Source organism: Lonchura striata, chromosome 16, assembly GCF_046129695.1.
Source record: "Lonchura striata isolate bLonStr1 chromosome 16, bLonStr1.mat, whole genome shotgun sequence".
In the NCBI taxonomy this organism is placed as follows: Eukaryota; Metazoa; Chordata; class Aves; order Passeriformes; family Estrildidae; genus Lonchura; species Lonchura striata.
This window is the reverse complement of record NC_134618.1, coordinates 3332802-3351857: the sequence shown is the minus strand read 5'-3', so window position 1 is coordinate 3351857 and position 19056 is coordinate 3332802. Positions and strand designations below refer to the sequence as shown.

The 19056-nt window shown below is 56.1% G+C and overlaps 2 protein-coding genes across 3 annotated transcripts in view; both read left to right on the top strand.

Moving 5' to 3' along the window:
* XPO6 (exportin 6) overlaps positions 1-13432 on the top strand; it is a 58351-nt gene extending 44919 nt beyond the window's left edge. The window contains exons 15-24 of one of the 2 annotated variants that reach the window (XM_077786796.1): positions 1195-1339; positions 1918-2064; positions 3259-3448; positions 4401-4556; positions 5722-5836; positions 6321-6492; positions 7740-7901; positions 10460-10558; positions 11815-12045; positions 13248-13432. In XM_077786796.1, the coding sequence (XP_077642922.1) occupies positions 1195-1339; positions 1918-2064; positions 3259-3448; positions 4401-4556; positions 5722-5836; positions 6321-6492; positions 7740-7901; positions 10460-10558; positions 11815-12045; positions 13248-13349 (1519 nt within the window). In that variant the 3' untranslated portion in view covers positions 13350-13432. Of the gene's footprint in view, positions 1-1164; positions 1340-1917; positions 2065-3258; positions 3449-4400; positions 4557-5721; positions 5837-6320; positions 6493-7739; positions 7902-10459; positions 10559-11814; positions 12046-13247 lie in introns of both variants that reach the window. The other variant, XM_031506097.2, reaches the window with a different exon arrangement.
* A 4937-nt stretch (positions 13433-18369) lies between these two features.
* Positions 18370-19056, top strand: NME4 (NME/NM23 nucleoside diphosphate kinase 4). Its single transcript, XM_021552095.3, has 4 exons — positions 18370-18486; positions 18563-18664; positions 18735-18835; positions 18896-19056. Exons 1-4 carry the CDS (start codon positions 18472-18474, stop codon positions 19014-19016), a joined length of 339 nt encoding a protein of 112 aa, XP_021407770.2. The 5' UTR covers positions 18370-18471; the 3' UTR covers positions 19017-19056.

Genomic DNA, 19056 nt, shown 5'->3' with positions numbered 1-19056 from the left:
AACTGGGCACTCACGGGGTGGGCAAGGCTTGCATCTGCTGCTCAGACCCCCTCCTTGGCAGATCCTCTGGGAAACAGCCTCTCCAGCTGTTGGCAGCTCCCCAGGAAAACACCTTTTTCAGCTGATGAAAGTCAAGGCTGCTGCCAGCATTTTAGCCCAGTCTTTCCTCTAATGGAAGTACCCAGGTCATTTAAGGGAAAGCATGTTTGTGCTGAGAAGGAAAAATGTCCCTTAAATCAGCTCTGAAAGCAAACTGGGATTGTGCCCTGTGCTGGTGGCTGTAAAAGCAGGGTAATTAATGACAAAATAAGTGTTACAACAGTGATATTTTAAAGAAATGGATCCACTGTGTAGCATGTAGTTTATTTATAAATCAAATTGATGGATTTTTTTGCTACCAAAGTCAGATCTGTGGCTCAGGTAAAAGAGGTTTTTCCCAGTTGAGGGTTTCAAATCCTTGTCTTCCAAGACAAACATAAGCCTTTCAGCTCTGCAAGCCATTTCTGGGACAAACAACTGCCTGCCATCCAGGCACTGCCATTCAGTGTGAAATCTTGGTGCTGCTGGTCACAGATCACCTCCCTCTGTGACAGACTTTTAGGGACCCTCCCTTGCTCAGGCTGTGCACACAAACCTGTTCCCTGCCAGCTGGAGCTCTGTGAGCAGAATTTAAGGTTTGAACTCTTGTTCTGGTTTGTAATTGCACCTTCAGCAGCTCCTTGAAGACCCCCTCTAGATCACTGTATAACTAATGGGGTTTCTCCTATTAGTCCCAAGTTAATGGCACTGAAATTTATGGAGGTGATGTTGTTATAATGGTTTTTCTGGTTTACAGTAACTGGGGAGGTGTTTCCCATGATTTGTCAGCAAAGGTTCACCCTTTTCCCTGTCTCTGAAGAAATCTGTGATCCATTTTTAATGCCTGCCTAATGTGAGAAAGCAACACTGTCCCACATTTGGGGGTCACTCTCTGAAACACCCTGACTCGATGTTCACCTGATCAAAGTGTGATTATCAAGTGTGGTTACAGTTGGTGATAACTTGGCTTTATCTATTCACACCTTTACCGTGGTGGGTCCGGAACCAAAACCAAAACAGCAGCAAGGATTTTTTACAAACCCTGCTGCCAGCTTTGCCTGAAACACCACTGCTGTGTCCCCTTAGGGTGCTGACTGTGTCCCCTGCTGTCCCCAGGCACGCCCAGTCCCTGGCAGCCCTGCAGGCCTACTCTCACTGGCTGGCCCAGTTCTACAGCGAGGTGCACCGGCAGAACCCCGAGCAGTTCATCTCCCTGGTGTCCACGGCACTGGAGGCCATCACCCCCCTCATCAGCTGCAAGGTACTGCCCCCCTGGCTCCCCTGGGGGCTGCACTCTGCTCAGCTGGGCTGGGCTGTGCCCCAGAGCCACGGGAAATGTCTCAACTGCACTGCAGGTCAGGCTAATACAAGCATTAGCAACTTGAAGGGTTTTAAACCCAGTCTAATGATTTTATGGCTTGAAAGCAGGCAAGTCTCTCTCTCTCTCTCTCTCTCGTGGTATTAAGGGAACTCAGCTATGCTCTGGTAAACAAACAAAGCATAGAATTGTTTAGGAAAAGCTCTCCAAGATCAACCATTCCTCCAGTACTGCCAAGGCCACCACTGACCTATGTCCCCAGATGCCACATCCACACAGCTCTTAAGTCCCTCCAGGGATGGGGATTCCACCACTGCCTGACCACCCTTTCCATTAAGAACTTTTCCCAAAATCCAGTCTAAACTTTCCCTTGCACAGCTCGAGGCCATTTCCTCTCATCCTGTCCCTGTTCCCTGGGAGCAGAGCCCAATCCCCCTGGCTGTACCCCCAGGTCCTGGCAGCTCAGTGAGCTGACCCTGGCTGTGTGTGCTGCTGGGACTGACCACCCCTGTCTCTCCCAGGTGCAGGAGAAGCTGCTGCTCTCTGCGTGCCACCTGCTGGTGTCCCTGGCCACCACGGTGCGCCCGGTGTTCCTGATCAGCATCCCAGCCGTGCAGAAGGTGTTCAACAGGATCACTGACACCTCTGCCCAGCGCCTCCCCGACAAGGTCAGTTGGTCAGAGCTGTCTCACGTGCAGACCAGGTGTCCTTGGGAAGATGTGCCTCAGGTGGTGAGGGAAAACCTCAAAAATCAGCAACCATCTCTATATTGTGGATATCCGCAAATTACAGTGATACTGTATGTAATTAATGATCTGTTTTGAGGAACAGCATATGGAAAAAAACACAATTGCACCTCTTAGATCTGATTCTTTTCTCATTTGTTGACACCATCCTCAGTTCTGCATCATCTTCACAGTACAGACACGTTGATTCTGACCTACACAAAGAGCTTTTTTGTGAAACTCGAGTATTTATAGTACAAAAGCAATGTAAACAATATAAATGTATTCCATTTATAGCACTGAAAAGCCACAGTGCTGGGATATAGTTGTTGTGTGCTGGCAAGAAAGCACAAAGTGCTGCACAAGTGCAGAAGCTCAGCACGTAAACCAGAGAAGGAGTAATGAAAGTAAAATCATCTTTGTTTTTGTAAACACCAGAGATTTACTGCTGCAGGAAAGGGCTGACAGAGCTGGGAGCTGCTTCCAGGCCTTAAATCCTGGAGCTTTGCTTCTCTCTGTCTTTGCAGAGCTGGTAATTCTCACTTGGGCTCGTGTTCTGCTGTTGAACAGTGAGCACTGCTGGTGTCTTGGACAGCCATAAAATATCTCTTCACTCCAGGCTTGTGCTTTAGCAAAAATTAGCTTGGGAAAAAAGTTAAAACTTTGTCTCTTTGATTAATGTTGCTCAGAGAAGCTGTGGCTGACTCTGGATCCCTGGAAGTGTCCAAGGCCAGGCTGGACTTGGAGCAGCCTGGTTTGGTGGAAGGTGTCTCTGCCTATGGCAGGGGTTTGGAAGTTTGTGACCTTTAAGGTCCCTTCAACCCAAACCATTCCGTGATTCAATGGTTTTGCTGTCAGTCCAACCCTGGTGCTGTCTGGGCTCTTGTGGGTGGCTTTCTGCTTCCACATCTCATTGTGGGTACCAGGAGCTCAGGGATGCTACCCACCTGTGTGGGTGTTTTGGGAGCTGCAGTCCACCCTCAGTGTCCAAGCAGCTCTGCAGAGCTCATCCCACACACCAGCGATGCGCAAAGCAGGGGGGGAACGCCAGGAGCTTTAACCTCCCTTCCCACCCAAGCCATTGCACGACTCTTCCCACCCAAAGCGTTCTGTGGCTGTGATTGCTGTCCCTCCCAGGCCCAGGTGCTGGTGTGCAGGGCTCTGTCCAACGTGCTGCTGCTGCCCTGGCCCAACCTGCCCGAGAGCGAGCAGCAGTGGGCCGTGCGCTCCACCAACCACGCCAGCCTCGTGTCCGCCCTCACCAGGGACTACCGCCAGCTCAAGGCCACGGCCAGCCTGCCCCAGAGGAAGGTGCAGCTGGAGGACAGTGAGTACCTGTGCATATTCTCCGTTCAGTCACAGAGAAAAAGAGAGATTTCTGCCAGGCTAAGCCTGGGAAAAAGTCCAAGAGGAATGTAAACAATCTATTATCTTGCTTTCTGTTCACATTGTTTATAGATATGTTCTACCACACTGACCCAAGTCCAGTGTGCCAATCAGGTGAACTGTTTTTACTTTAAGACCAATGGAATTAATGTTCACGATGTTCTCTATAAAAGAGAGAAGTGCTTTTATAAACGCTCATTTTGCTTTCTGAAATTCTGCGAGTCTTTTCACCCATCCCTGGCTCAACAGTGTCAAGCACCAGTGTGCTGCTCACTCCTGCTGCACTGGGGAGTGTCATTAAGCTGATTTGCCAGTCATTATTTTGGCTGAGAAACTGTTTTGCATATAGGGAGGGTGGGAAAGGAGCAGGTTGGGTTTTCTTTCTGTTTTTAGAGGCTTTTCTGCTCTGTACAGGGCACTCTTTATCCCAGGTCACCTGTAACCTCTTAAAATAAAGTGCTGTCTTGCTAAGGAAGGTGGGATAAGGGTTAAATAGTAAGGATTGCATTGGGAGTACTGTATAGCCTCTTGTATGGTATTAGAAATACTGGCTGGAAGCAGCATTAACAAAGATCATGGTTGTAAAAAGGAAAGAGGGACAATAAGAATTCCTTCCAGACTTGGGAATAACTGGAGACCGTTTGTTTATATAGAAGGAATGCACAGAAACTCCTGGCAGAGGTGCAGGGAAACTGCTGTATATGCTGCTTTGGGCCTGGTTTTGGGTGATTTTTGGGTTTTTTTCATTGAGGATCACTTTAGAAACCATTCGGAAATCTGCAGTGTCACACGTCAGTTGTTTTAATTACTCAGTGTGTGAGCTTCATTGCTCTTCCTCTTACCTGTGAGCAGTTTTGGCACATGCAAGAAGCATCACTCCTCTTGTTTTGCAGCCAAAGTGATCATCCACCAGACACTGAGCGTTCTGGAAGATATTGTAGAGAGTGTCTCTGGAGAATCCACCAAGTCCCGGCAGATCTGTTATCAGTCGCTGCAAGAATCCGTGCAGGTCTCACTAGCCCTCTTCCCAGCTTTCATTCATCAGTCAGGTATAACCTCAGGCCAGGGGTTGTGCTGTGAGTAGCTTTCTGAGCTCCTGGTGACACCCAGAGCAGCAGCACAGAGTTGTGGTGTGCGTGTGGAGCGTGGGTTTGCTGTGCCTGGGTGTGCTGGGAGAGCTGGGCTGAAGGGACATCCCTGCCAGCCAGGATCCAGGCAGGATTGTCACAGTTTCAAAGAAAAGCTGGTCCTGAGCAAAAAACAAGCTTTAAAATACCCTCTCTGGCTGTGTTTGCCACTTACATTATCTGCAGAAGCTTGAAGACTAAGAGGAATGAATAATTGTCATCAGATTGGGTCAAATGATGATGTGGGATCTGGGGATTTTTTTTTTCCCTGAGATGGAACCAGGACTGTCACTTGGCAGCCTGCTGGCCAGCAGCTTGCACTTTGTGTCACACCAGGCACTCTCCTGTTCCCCTTGGAGCTGGGTGGGATTTTCTCAGTGATGGGGATTGAGGGGGGACAAAAGCAGTGAGATGCAGAGGATCCAAGGCAGCAGCAAAGGTGCTGTGACTCCAGGGAGCTGTTGTCTTCAGAACAGGCTGGCAGCCTCATCAACTGCAATTTAGTGGCTATCAAAGGCTCTGTGATGAGGGAGGAGCTGAGCAGCTCCAGCTTGGTTATCCAGTCTTTATTGGGATGGATAAAGGATCAGCTGGGTGCTGATCAGCTCACTGCATCACCACGTGCTCACTTCTGAAGATAGAAGGGTCATTTCAGTTCCTGCCAAAAAAACAAGCTGGATTCTGTCTCCTCCACCCCGAGCTGTGGGGATGATTTGGATTTCCTGGTGTTTCCTGTTAACCCTGTAGGAGCAGTGAGAACTGGGGATGGGCCTGGAGCTGCCCCTGAGCTTTGTCCCAGCACTCTGAGCACACTGAGGCTGTGCTGGCAGGGTTGTGGTTGTTCTGAGGGGTTGGGTGCTGCCTGTGCTTGCATCCCTGGCAGGTTTTGGAAGGGGATGAACAATCTTGAAGCCCTGTAGGAACCAGCTGATGGTTTCGGTTTCTCAAACAACCCTGTTGGTAAATTCCCAAGAGTAAATGGGGTTCCCTGAACAGAAGGAGCAAACTTTAGATTTAAACATAAAAGACTTATTGATGCACTTGGATGTTTCCTTAACATGTTCTTATTGTTTTTCTCTTCTCTTAGATGTGACAGATGAGATGCTGAGCTTCTTCCTCACCCTGTTCCAAGGCCTGAGGGTGCAGATGGGAGTGCCTTTCACTGAGCAGATCATACAGACCTTCCTGAACATGTTCACCAGGTACTGCTCCACCCTGGTCACTTCCTTATTACCCCTCAGGATGGTTTATCTGAGGAGCTGCTCACCCAGCTGGTCCCTGTCCCTAAAGTGGGCTGTGTCCAGCCTTTGTGGCCAAACTTTTGTCACATCCCAGGGCTGAATCTGAGGAAAACACTTTGAGTCTGAGGAGACCCCATGCATGCTCATCAGTCATACCTGCCATTGTGCAATGCCAGCTCTCCCACAGACTTTCTGGCTGTGTGGGGTGTTGAACTGGACTCTCACATTCCCTCTTAGCTGCTGCCCAAGGTCTGAGAGCATCCTCTCACTCATCTTCTGTTGGGGAGGGGGGTCTGTCACCCTCAGTCACAGCCTCCCTCCTTTCTGTGGCTTCATGTACTTGGCCAGTATTAACTGAGCATTTTAGAGGCATCACCTATTTTCCCGTAACCCAGGTGAATCTTTGGATCTCTGGGAATGTTCCTAATGCCTGTTTGTGTCCCAGGGAGCAGCTGGCAGAGAGCATCCTCCACGAGGGCAGCACGGGCTGCCGGGTGGTGGAGAAGTTCCTGAAGATCCTGCAGGTGGTGGTGCAGGAGCCAGGCCAGGTGTTCAAACCCTTCCTGCCCAGTGTGATCTCCCTGTGCATGGAGCAGGTGTATCCCATCATTGCAGAGGTATTCACCTCCCAGGGCAGGGAAGGGGCAGGGAAGGCATTGCTGGGGGGTGGAGATGCCTTAAGGAGCTGGAACAGAGGCTAGATGGAGTTAAGAGGAATAAAGTGGATATTTATTGAAGTGCCTTCAAAGGGCACACCCTGGAAGTACCAGAGCTCAGGTCCTACCTCAGCCTGTGCTCTCTGGGCATGGGAAGAGGTGAGAGATGTCCTGGGACTAGCTTTGAACTACTTGGAAGTCCAGGGCAGGATCTGGGGGTTCTGTGCCACAGCCTTTGGGTGTTTGCCTTGCTGCAGGTGGTTGGAATGGAGTTACCACCCCCCTGATACTGGGACCTGGGAATGGGAGGGATCCCAGCTCCAGGCAAACAAAGCCTGGGTGTGTTCCCTGCTCTGACAGTGAGGGGAAGCAGAGAACACCCAGTGACAGTGAGCTGTGTCTGGGGAAGCAGCAGCTGGGACCATCATGGGACAGTGAGTGCCTCCAGCATTCCCACCTGGGCAGCTGCAGGTGTCTGCTCTTCCCAGGTCACTGGGAGTCTCCTCTCTTTGGATCCCTCCTCCACAGTTGTGGTTCTGCCCAGTTGGCTCCAAGATGGAAGCAAAAGAGAGAAGACCAAGAGGATTTGGTTACGAGATCTCATTTTTTTATAACTTTTAGTCCATTTACAAACAGCAGCCAACTGTCCAATTAACAGCTCCAAATGATGAAGTTTCATCCTCCTGGCTTGCTTGCCCACCCTCCTCTTCTCATGTTCTTTGTGCTTTGGGCCTGAAGTTTGAAGAGATTCTTCTTGAGTCTCCAGCTGGAATAGGATTGTTTTGTCTTCAACCCCTGTGAAAAGATCCCAGTAACACTTAATATAAAGTGCTTAATATAAAAGCTGCACACCAAAACAGAACAGAAAAACTTAAACCCCAAGGTATCAGTGGCAGCAGTGAAGCTTTGATTTGTCAAGAGCTGCAAGTGTGGAGGGAAAAAACCCTGTGGGAGAGCAGTCAGTAGGACTGGAAGCAGCGTGGGTGGAGGATTTTGTCAGGGGTTTCAAGAGAAGCTAAAATTAGGGAGGTGGTCAAAGCAGGGGGTACAACTCAGAGTCAGGGATGTGATTTCAGCATGATCCTACAGCTGCTGGGTCTGGTGCTCCCTTAGGAGAAGTGCTTTGATGCTTGGCTGCAGAGCCCTGGGTGGGTGGGTGGGATCCCAGCAGAGGAGCCTGCCCTGAGCTCTGTCCCCTCTCCTGGCAGCGCTCATCCCCTGATGTGAAAGCAGAGCTGTTCGAGCTGCTCTTCCGGGTGCTGCACCACAACTGGAGGTACTTCTTCAAATCCAGTGTGCTGGCCAGTGTCCAGAGGGGAGTGGCAGAGGAGCAGATGGAGAACGAAGCCCAGTTCAGTGCCATCATGCAGGTAACTCACCTTTCCCACCATTGCCCTGAGCCTGTCCTGCAGGGGAGCACTAAACATGGAATCACAGAATCATCAGGGTTGGAAAAGCCCTCTGAGATTGAGTCCAGTCATTCCCCCAGCACTGCCAAGGCCACCATTAAACTTGTCCCCAGTGCCACATCCACATGGCTTTTAAATCCCTGCAGGGATGGGGAGCCCACCACTGCCCTGGGTAGCTGTGCCAGGGCTTGACCACCCCTTCCATGAAGGGATATTCCCAAAATCCAGTCTAAACCTCCCCTGACACAGCTTGAGGCCATTTCCCCTTGTCCTGTCCCTGTTCCCAGGGAGCAGAGCCCAAAACCCCCTGGCTATCCCCTCCTATCAGGGAGTTGTGCAGAGCAACAAGGTCCCCCTGAGCCTCCTTTTCTCCAGGCTGAGCCTCTTCCCAGCTCCCTCAGCCCCTCCTGGTGCTCCTGACAGTTCCCAGCTCTGTTCCCTTCCCTGGACATGTTCCAGCCCCTCAGGGTCTTTGTTCTTGTGAGGGTTCCACATAGGCACACGTGGATGATGGGTTTCTATGAGTTTGAGTGAGGTTTTGCCTCCCCAAACTGCTGAAAATGAAAGTTGCTGAGGAGTGCCCCAGCTGCTGAGCTCACAAGGCACAGAGCCATGCAGGCTTGAGGAAGGAATGACTATTTCTTTGCAAGCCTCTTCCTGAAATAAAAATACATTACTGCCACTGACCCATTTAATTCTGAGTGTTGTGATTGGCACTGGGAAGAGCTGCCAGTGCTGGGAAGTGTTCCTGAGTGTGTTTTGCTTTCCAGGGGCTTGTTGAGTGCTGTACCATGGGCCCTGGTGGGGAAGGGTCAGTGGGGTAACCCCTGACAGGCTTTGGCCTGGGGAATAGAGAATTATGGAATGGTTTGGGTTGAAAAGAACTTAAATCCCATCCAGTTCCACCCCATGCCATGGGCACGGACACCTTCCACTGTCCCAGGTTACTCCCAGCCCTGTCCAGCCTGGCCTTGGGCACTGCCAGGGATCCAGGGGCAGCCACAGCTGCTCTGGGCACCCTGTGCCAGGGCCTGCCCACCCTGCCAGGGAACAATTCCTTCCCAATATCCCATCCATCCCTGCCCTCTGGCAGTGGGAGCCATTCCCTGTGTCCTGTCCCTCCATCCCTTGTGCGCAGTCCCTTTCCAGCTCTCCTGGGGCCCCCTGAGGCACTGTAAGGCAGGGACAGAATGTGCACAGAGCCAGCTCCAACCTTCCCAGGCTGGGCTATTGGAATTTTTAGGAATAACAGGCTGTGTTCCATGTGTTACTTCAGTCAGAGCTGGCCAGATGAGTTCCCTTGCAATTCCTAGATCACCTTAGTCTGCAGGTGGGAGGACTTTGGGAGAGTTTCCCCATGGTGGAGTGCCTGGAGAAGCTGGGTTCCCTGTGCTGCTTATGTGGAGAGGGAGCTCTTGCACTGACATAAACTGGGTCATGTTTCTTCCTGGCCTTCCCTTCTCCTGCCACCTTTTGGTGTCAATGAAGGCCAGGCTGGTTCCTGTGCAGGGCTGTCCAAGCATCTCTTTCACCTACTGCAGCTATGTAACACTTCTAAACTCTCTTGAATGCCTCACTCTGGAAGGTATTTATGTAATAATCTCAGTTCAGGCTGGGTGACAATACTGCACTGCTTGTTTTGCTCCTTGGCTCTTGTTGCTCCAATACAAAACTCTTACTTCATCATCTGTAAGTGTTCCCACAGCCAGAGCTTTGTGTGGGGGTTATTAATAGTTTGTATGCTGATTTCCACCTGATATCTAAGGCCAGAACTGGCTCAGTCTTGATGGGATCTGGGTCATTTTTGTCCATTTGACAATAAATGGGTCATGTGGGAGAATAAACTCTTCTGTTCACAATGCCTTGAAGAGGAGCTGTTAAAATCCTGCTGCGTGTCTCTGTACAGAGCTGACCTCACCCACCTTCATCCCCTGTACAGTGTTTTGGAGGTGATCAGGGTGGAAAAGATGTTTGATCACACACTGTGCAGCCCTGCCAGACCAGCTCAGGCTGCAGCAGGTTTTGTTCCGGGCTCTTCACTGCACAGGCTCCCAGGGCCCATCTCCAAATCCTAAATCAGGGCAGTGACATCTGCTTGGTCTCCTGGCTCAGACTGAGGGCCCACCCTGGGCTGTGTCCTGGTCTGTTCCCCCATGCTGTGGTGTCTTAGGTGACATCCCAGAGGAGCAGCCCTACCTTCCTGAGAAGCCTGCCTGCCCAGGGAGCTGGGCTCAGCATCCCTGGCCCTCTGCAGAGCCAGCTTGGCCTGCCTGTTCCCAGTGCAGCCAGCTTAGCAGCTGCTCTGCAGGGGTGTGCCCATGTTCCCACCAAAATGTCATCCCCGTGGATCTGGTGGCAGCACAGTGATCTGAACAGCTGCCTGTCTTTTGTTAGCTTGCTGCACTGAGGCTGCCAGGGGTTTGTCCTGCTGTCAGGGTGAAAATGCTGCTGTTTTGCCTGGCAGCTCTGATGTTTGTGGTGGTCTCCATCCCCTTCCTCCCACTGTGCTTTGTTCCCAGGCATTTGGCCAGTCTTTCCTGCAGCCTGACATTCACCTGTTCAAGCAGAACCTCTTCTACCTGGAGACACTGAACACGAAGCAGAAGCTGTACCACAAGGTGGGTCCTGCCTGAGCCTGTGCTCTCTGGGCATGGGAAGAGGTGAGAGATGTCCTGGGACTAGCTTTGAACTACTTGGAAGTCCAGGGCAGGATTTGGGGGTTCTGTGCCACAGCCTTTGGGTGCTTGCCTTGCTGCAGGTGGTTGGAATGGAGTTACCACCCCCCTGATACTGGGACCTGGGAATGGGAGAGATCCCAGCTCCAGGCAAACAAAGCCTGGGTGTGTTCCCTGCTCTGACAGTGAGGGGAAGCAGAGAACACCCAGTGACAGTGAGCTGTGTCTGGGGAAGCAGCAGCTGGGACCATCATGGGACAGTGAGTGCCTCCAGCATTCCCACCTGGGCAGCTGCAGGTGTCTGCTCTTCCCAGGTCACTGGGAGTCTTCTTCTCTCTTTGGATCCGTCCTCCAGGCCCTGTAACCAACCCCCAGCTGCTGCCATGGAGGATTAAATCTGGAATCCAGGGGACCTGGTCAGCCTGGGAAAGCAGAGCTTGCAGTTTCTCATCTGTGGTCACACCTGAAGGGCAGCCCTTTGTGTTCACAGGTGCCTGGGGCAGACTTCAGGCCTCTGGCCACATTCCCTGGCTCCCAAGAGAACTGTGCAGGGAATACTTGGCTGGAATTGGAGTGGACTTGATGGTGGTGGCTTTGCCAATGCTTAAAATTTGGGTCAGAGCATGGAATCATGGAATGGTTTGGGTTGGGTGGGACTGTAAAGCTGATATATTTTTAACCCCCTGCCATGGGCAGGGACACCTTCCACTGTCCCAGGCTGCTCCAAGCCCATCCAGCCTGGCCTTGGGCACTGCCAGGGATCCAGGGGCAGCCACAGCTGCTCTGGACACCCTGTGCCAGGGCCTGCCCACCCTGCCAGGGAACAATTCCTTCCCAATATCCCATCCATCCCTGTCCTCTGGCAGTGGGAGCCATTCCCTGTGTCCTGTCCCTCCATCCCTTGTCCCCAGTCCCTCTGCAGCTCTCCTGGAGCCCCTTTAGGCTCTGGCAGGGGCTCTGAGCTCTCTCTGAAGCCCCAAACCATGAGGTAAGTGTGGCCAAATTCAATGTTAACTTTCAAGCTGATACTAATTGAGCTTATTTTAGCCATTTTTTACCTGGCTTGGCTTTGAAAATCATCTCACTGCTCACCAGAGTTTGCAGATGCCAGTGAAGCCATGACTGCTCTGTCCTTGCTGGATTTGTCGTCCCGTGGGAGGAGTGAAGTCCCCTAACCTTGTGCCCCTCTCCCTGTGCAGAAGATCTTCAGGACCACGATGCTGTTCCAGTTTGTGAACGTGCTGCTGCAGGTGCTGGTGCACAAGTCCCACGACCTGCTGCAGGAGGAGATCGGCATCGCCACCTACAACATGGCCTCGGTGGACTTCGATGGCTTCTACTCCGCCTTCCTGCCCGAGTTCCTGGCCAGCTGCGACGGCGTGGACTCCAACCAGAAGAACGTGCTGGGGAGGAATTTCAAAATGGACAGGGTAAGGAGGGGCCTGCAGCACTGTGGATGCACAGTGCTCCCCCAGAACACGCTGGCAATATCTCCAGGCAGTGCTTTTTGCTCCCAGCACTTCCATGCTCAGCAATCCCCAGGCAAGGATTTCTCAGTGCAGGTAGCAGAGCTGCCATCACCCCTCAGGCTGCAGGATGCTGAGGGAGTCAGGGAATGTATTTCCTGGAGGAAGGTTTCATTGGACTAAGCTGATGGGTTCCCAAGTGGGATGCTCAGATCCTTGCCTAAATCTCGCTCCAGCTGCTGGCCAGATGTTTGAGGGTACAGTAAGGACAGCAGAGTACCTGCACCAGGCTCACACTTCCTGCAAACACCTCATATATGGGAAGAAAACCTGTGGAACATCATGGCAGAGCAGCAGGTTCTGGCTTCCATTGCCTGAGGGTTGTCCATAGAGTGCTCCCTGTCCTGAGGGAGGGGATGGGAATTTGAGACCAAGGGTGAAGATAGGAATGGAACCCTGGGGGAATTGCTTGGCTCTTGAAGGGTAACTTTCTTCAGGAATATCAGCTCTTGTTAGGGAGTGTGTGACACCCTGGAGCCTTGGCAGGAGGGCAGCAAGGAATTAGTGCTGCATTTGGCTATGGAGCCAGGCTGGGAGAGCTGGAGGAGAGATGGATCCAGGGAGAGCTCAGAGCCCCTGCCAGGGCCTAAAGGGGCTCCAGGAGAGCTGGAGAGGGACTGGGGACAAGGGATGGAGGGACAGGACACAGGGAATGGCTTCCACTGCCAGAGGGCAGGGATGGGTGGGATATTGGGAAGGAATTGTTCCCTGTGAGGGTGGGCAGGCCCTGGCACAGGGTGCCCAGAGCAGCTGTGGCTGCCCCTGGATCCCTGGCAGTGCCCAAGGCCAGGCTGGATGGGGCTTGGAGCAGCCTGGGACAGTGGAAGGTGTCCCTGCCCATGGCAGGGGTGGCATAGATGAATTTTAAGGCCCTTCCCAACCCAGAGCATTCCATGATTCCATGACCATTCCTCTGGGGCCTTGCTGCACACTGAGAAGCTGGAGACAGGAGCAGAGCCTGGGTCCCTGCAGTCAGCTCTGAAATCATCTCTGCCCCAGAAACTGGAGTTCCCTGGGCTCAGACTGAGCCGGGGTGGATCTGTTCACACATGAACTGTGTGTGCCTGCTGTGGGTCCGTTGCCAGCTCTTGTTCTCTCCCTTGCAGGACCTGCCCTCCTTCACCCAGAACGTGCACAGGCTGGTGAACGACCTGCGCTATTACAGACTGTGCAACGACAGCCTGCCCCCGGGCACTGTCAAGTTATAGTGACTGCCGGGGCTCCTGCGCTGCGCCGGGCACAGCCCCGCGTTCTCGGGTCCGCCAGCGTCCCCCTGCCCTCCCCTCCCTTCCCCTCCCTTCCCCTCCCTTCCCCTCCCTTCCCCTCCCTTCCCCTCCCCTCCCTGCCCTCCCCTCCCCTCCCCGCCCTCCCCTCCGGGCCGTGCCGGCGCTGCGGGCCGCCTCCTGCCGCGGCCCCGCCTGGATTCACCGCGCTCCGCCGCTTCCTTCGAGCTCTCCCAGCCCACCCGAGGCCTCAGCTGGAGCCAGCAGGACGTGTCTTAATGAATGCCCACCCCCGGGGCATCCCGGCTGTCGGGAAATCCCTCTCCCGGGGCTTTCCCTCTGCTCCCGTAGCACTTTGTTGCATCTGGAGGTGTCTGGAGAGATCATGTCCGTATCAAACACGAGGCAGAAGCGCCAAAGACCACTTCAGACATTCGTACCTTCGTGTCATTCCACCTTCCTGCCCCGCCCAGCTCTCGGAGGAGGAGTTTCCTGACGTTGGGACTGGTTTGGCACTTCTGTCACTCCCTTTGTTTTTAAATTGCCTTGAAAACCTCCCCGATGTTGGCGGGGATTTAGAGACTTTTTTTGGGTTTTTTTTTTAAACGTTTTCTCATCATTCCATTGTGATACTAAAACAACATGCTTAATGGGAATAAAGTGCTTACTTTGTTGTTTTAAATAACTCGGGGCTGGGTTAGTTTCCTTCTAGGTCATTTTGTAAATGAACACTCAGTGATCCACAGCTTTTCCCAGGATCAGGAATGAAGAGCAGCCAACAAGGATCCAAACAAGTCCAGCAGCTCCTGGAAGGTGCAGATCAGTGGTGGCTTCTTCTTTTTCTACTATCTCATTGTTCTCCTCCTGTGTTTTCTGTCACGAGTCGTGGTGATCATTCATTCCCTCCAGCATTTGTCTGACTCGATCGTGGAGTGCCTGCAGGAAGAAATGCCCCATTCCCAGGGAGCCTGGGGCTGAAGTTCACCCTCTGCACAGTGACCAGTGGAAGCATCTGGTAAAATCCCAGACACCAGTCAGGCATTGTGTGGGGCTTGTGGATCTCTGATCGTGCAGCTGGGAATGATTTCTTTTCCCTGAGGTCTCTGGTCAGGAAGCAGTATTATATCAGTCCTAATTTTTATATTTAATAGATCAAATTTGAGAGGAACTTCTCACAGGGGCATGGAGTGACAGGACAAGGGGAAACGGCCTTAGGCTGAATGAGGGCAGGGCTGGATGGGATATTGGGAAGGAATTGTTCCCTGGCAGGGTGGGCAGCCCTGGCACAGGGTGCCCAGAGCAGCTGTGGCTGTCTCTGGATCCCTGGCAGTGCCCAAGGCCGGGCTGGATGGGGTTTGGAGCAGCTGGGACAGTGGAAGGTGTCTCTGCCATGGCAGGGGGTGGATGTGCTTTAAGTTCCTTCCAACCAAACCACTCCCTGATTCTGTGGAATCAGTCTTAATTCTCTGTGGTTACATGGCAGAAGCAGCACCATCCTCTGGGAAGAGAGCACTCCTGGAGATGTTCTCCTGGGAATGTTTGGAGATGTGGGTGTGCTGCAGCTGCACCTGGACAGCTGGGGGGGGTGTCAGGGGTGAGCTGGAGCATGGCAGCACTTCCTCCATGGTTCCTCTGTTTCAGTTTTGTGGACAAGCCACTTCCCTGTGCCCGTTTGTCACGGGGAGATGATGGAAGCTGTTTGGATAATCTGTGCCATCCCTGCATCCAGGCTCTGCACTGGCACCAGCTGGATGTTTGAGCTCCCTGCCCTGGAGCAGAGTCCAAATGCCCAGGATGTGCCTCAGCTGCTCCAGCCCGTGCAGTGAGGGCCGAGCTGCCTCCAGAGGGGTGAGGGAAGGGGGGTGATGGTCTGTGCCAGCCTTCCCGAGCTCCCTGCCAGCCACACCTGGTAACACTTGGAGTGCCTCTGTGTGCAGGTGAAACTTGGGAGTCTGGTTGTTCCTGCTGGTGACGGTGCCTGAGCACCCAGAGTGGAGTCCAGACCTGGCCCTGCAGCCTGGCCCTGCTCCTGAGCTCTTCCTGGGCACTCTCAGCCCCTGTGCCCTGCCCTGGGCTGCACTGGGGGCACGGGAAGCTGGCAGCCACCTCCTCCACCACTGCCTGCTGTGGCTCCCTCTGGGGCTGAAGGAATTTCATCCCAGCACAGCTCTCCAGGCTCAAGCTGCTTCTCTTTCTTGGCTTGACAGAAGGTGAAAGTACAAGATTTTCCCTTGGTCAGTGCCAGCAGCTGCCAGGTGGCCAAAGCCCAGGCTCCAATCTGCCACCCTTGTCCTAAAACCTCCTCCCCTTTGCCACCCTTCTGCCCTCTTCCCCTGGGCCTGGCAGACCCTGGAGAGGGATCTTTTCCCCACCCCAGCCCCTCATTTGGGGGTGGAAAAGTCTTTCTTCCACAACCTGTTGAATCCATTTGCCCATGGGAAGGCACTGGGGTGTTTTTTGCCACGATGCTGAGCACAGCAGGTCCCCAGGCTCTGGCAGGGGTTCTGTCCCCCCACTTTCTATGCCTTGGGAAGGCAGGGTGGTGACTGGGACAGTGGCATCAAGCCCAGCCCCCAGCTTGTGTGTGTGCCTTCAGAATACTCCTCAGTCCTTCAAATCAGCACAGATTTGGGAAACGGGCTCCAAGCAGGCAGGCTTCTCCATGAACCTGTCAGGCTGCCCTCCCATGAGGTGTGTGAGTGCAGGGAAGCCCAGAACAGTGATTTCCCAAACTGGGGTCTGGAATGGGGCTTGCAGAAGTGATCAGAGGGGCTCCCACCTGGGCAGTTCCTCTGTCCCCAGGGCCTTGCACCCCTTCCCCAGCAGCCCCAGTGTCCAGGGCAGGTCTGTGCCCCACGGGGGGACACTGCCCTGGCTGCTCCCGGGGCTGGGGACTCCAGCTCGGCCTGGCATGGGCTGACCCGGCCTCTCCCTGCCTGCTGAATCGAGGGCACAGCACGAGGCAGGTTTGGTTCCTGGCAGGGTCTGGCTCCCCTGGGACGGGTGTGGGCTGTGCTGCCACCCTGGCAGGGCTTGGGATTCCAAACCGGGATGTTCCGAGTCAGGATGCTCTGTGCTGGAATGCTCTGGATGGGGAGGATGCTCCGGCCCGGGCTATCCCGAGCGGGCGCGGCGTTCTTTAAGGGGAGGGACGGAAGCCTGACTCGTCCCCGGGCTCGGCCGAGCCCTTAAAGCCTCCGCAGACCGACCGAGCCCGGGTCCGAGCCGCCGGGGCCGCCATGGGCTCCCTGGGGCGCTGCCTGGCCCGGAGCCTCCCGCGGGGGCAGCCGGGCCTGAGCCCCCCCGGACCCCGCTGCTACGGCTCGGGTGAGACACGGCCCCGTCCCTGTCCTGCCCCGGGGACCCTGTCCCCATCCCCGTCCTGCCCCGGGGACCCTGTCCCCATCCCTGTCCTGCCCCGGGGGACCCTGTCCCCACCCCTGCTCCAGAGGACCCGGTCCCCATCCCTGGGGGCGTTCAGCCCCTTCCCCGTCCTGCCCCTGGGGACCCTTTGCTCATCCCTGTCCTGTCCCTGGGGACCCTTTCGTCATCCCCATCCTGTCCCCGTCCCTGCTTGTGCTGCCCCTCAGAGCTCCTGTTCCCACCCTGTCCCCTCGGTGCCCCATCCCCTCGCAGTGTCCCCGGTCCCTCGGTGCCGGTTCACGGGCTGCTGTCGCCCCTTGGGGCCGAGTCGCTGCCAGGCTCTGCTGTCCCCAGCCCCGCGTGCCGGGATGGGGCAGAGGCCGGAGCTGGCGCTCCCTGAAGGTCCCAAGGGGTTCAGTGTCCCCAGGATGTGCTGGGGGACCCCGGTGGAGGGGACAGGGACAGGGCAGGGCCCGGCAAAGCCGAGCTGTGCTCAGCAGTGCCCGGGACGGGGTGAGCTCGTGGGCTCCGTCTGCCCGGCTCGGTCCCCGCCAGCACCGGGACCACCCGGCCCCGCAGCCCGGGACGGGTCCCCGAAGCCCGGGACTGGCAATGAAGTGTCCCCTCTCCCTTCCCCTCCTTCCTGTCCCCTCTGTCCCTCCAGCGGACGGGATGCACTGTCCCCTGGGGGCTTCTGTCCCCTCCTGCGGCGCAGCTGCGGCAGGGCCAGCAGCGGCTGAGACCCTGCTGTCCCACGGGTGACAGAGGGACGAGACCCTGCCGTCCCACGGGTGACAGAGGGGCCGGACCCTGCCGTCCCACGGGTGACAGAGGGACCGGACCCTGCCGTCCCTCGGTCACCGATTTTCTCCTCCAGCAGCGGAGCGCTGTGACCGGGTGGGGGGGGAAGGCCCCGGGGCCAGGCAGCACAGGGACACGGCACAGACATGGCTGGCTTGAAGGCTATTTCCTGGCCACGGACACGTCCCCAACACCCGTCAGGGCTTTGTGACACGTCCCCTGGGACCCCACCAGCCTGAGAGGCACAGCTTGGCCGGGGGACACGCCCCAGGATGGGATGGAGACAGGGATGGGGACAGCGATGGGGACAGGGATGGAAGCAGGGATGGAGGCGGGTTCCCATCGGCAGCCTCGGGCCGGGTACAGCCCCTGGTGCGGCGGGGACAGCGCGGGGCTCTGCTGTGCCCGTGGCCCGCGGTGGTGACCGTGTCCCGGGGTGGTGCCCGTGGCCCGCGGTGGTGACCGTGTCCCGGGGTGGTGACCGTGGCCCGCGGTGGTGCCCGTGTCCCGGGGTGGTGACCGTGTCCCGCGGTGGTGACCGTGTCCCGCGGTGGTGACCGTGTCCCGGGGTGGTGCCCGTGTCCCGGGGTGGTGACCGTGGCCCGGGGTGGTGACCGTGTCCCGCGGTGGTGCCCGTGTCCCGGGGTGGTGACCGTGTCCCGCGGTGGTGACCGTGTCCCGCGGTGGTGCCCGTGTCCCGGGGTGGTGACCGTGTCCCGGGGTGGTGACCGTGGCCCGCGGTGGTGCCCGTGTCCCGCGGTGGTGCCCGTGTCCCGCGGTGGTGACCGTGTCCCGCGGTGGTGACCGTGGCCCGCGGGCCCGCGCAGCCCCCGCGGCGCTGCAGGAGAAGACGCTGCTGCTGGCCAAGCCGGACGCGCTGCAGCGGCGGCTGCTCGGGGACATCATCCAGCGCTTCGAGCGCCGCGGCTTCCAGCTGGTGGCCATGAAGCTGCTCCAGGTAGCCGCGCCGGAGCCGGGAGCGGGGGTGGCCGGGGGACACTGCCCGGGTGTCACCGTCACCGCCGCTGCCTCAGGCGGACCGGAGCCTCGTGGAGCAGCACTACGAGCAGCTGCGGCTGAAGCCCTTCTACCCCGCGCTCGTCGCCTACATGACCTCGGGGCCGGTGGTGGCCATGGTGAGGGGACAGCCCGGGGGTCCCGGGGGGCGCGGGGGCCGCGGGGGGCTCAGCTGTCCCCGTCCCGCAGGTGTGGGAGGGCTACGACGTGGTGCGGTGCACGCGGGCCATGGTTGGGGACAGCAGCGCCGTGGGGACAATCCGGGGGGACCTCAGCGTGCACATCACCAGGTAGGGCCGGCGGGCGGGACCCCGGGCCCTGGCACCGTCCCCATCCCCGTCCCCTCGCAGGAACGTGGTCCATGCCAGCGACTCCGTGGAGACGGCGCAGCGGGAGATCGGCTTCTGGTTCCGGCGGGACGAGCTGGTGGCGTGGGACAGCCGGGACAGGGACGACATCTACGGGCCCTAGGGCCGGGGCAGCCCCGCCCCAATAAACCCCGGCGCCCCCA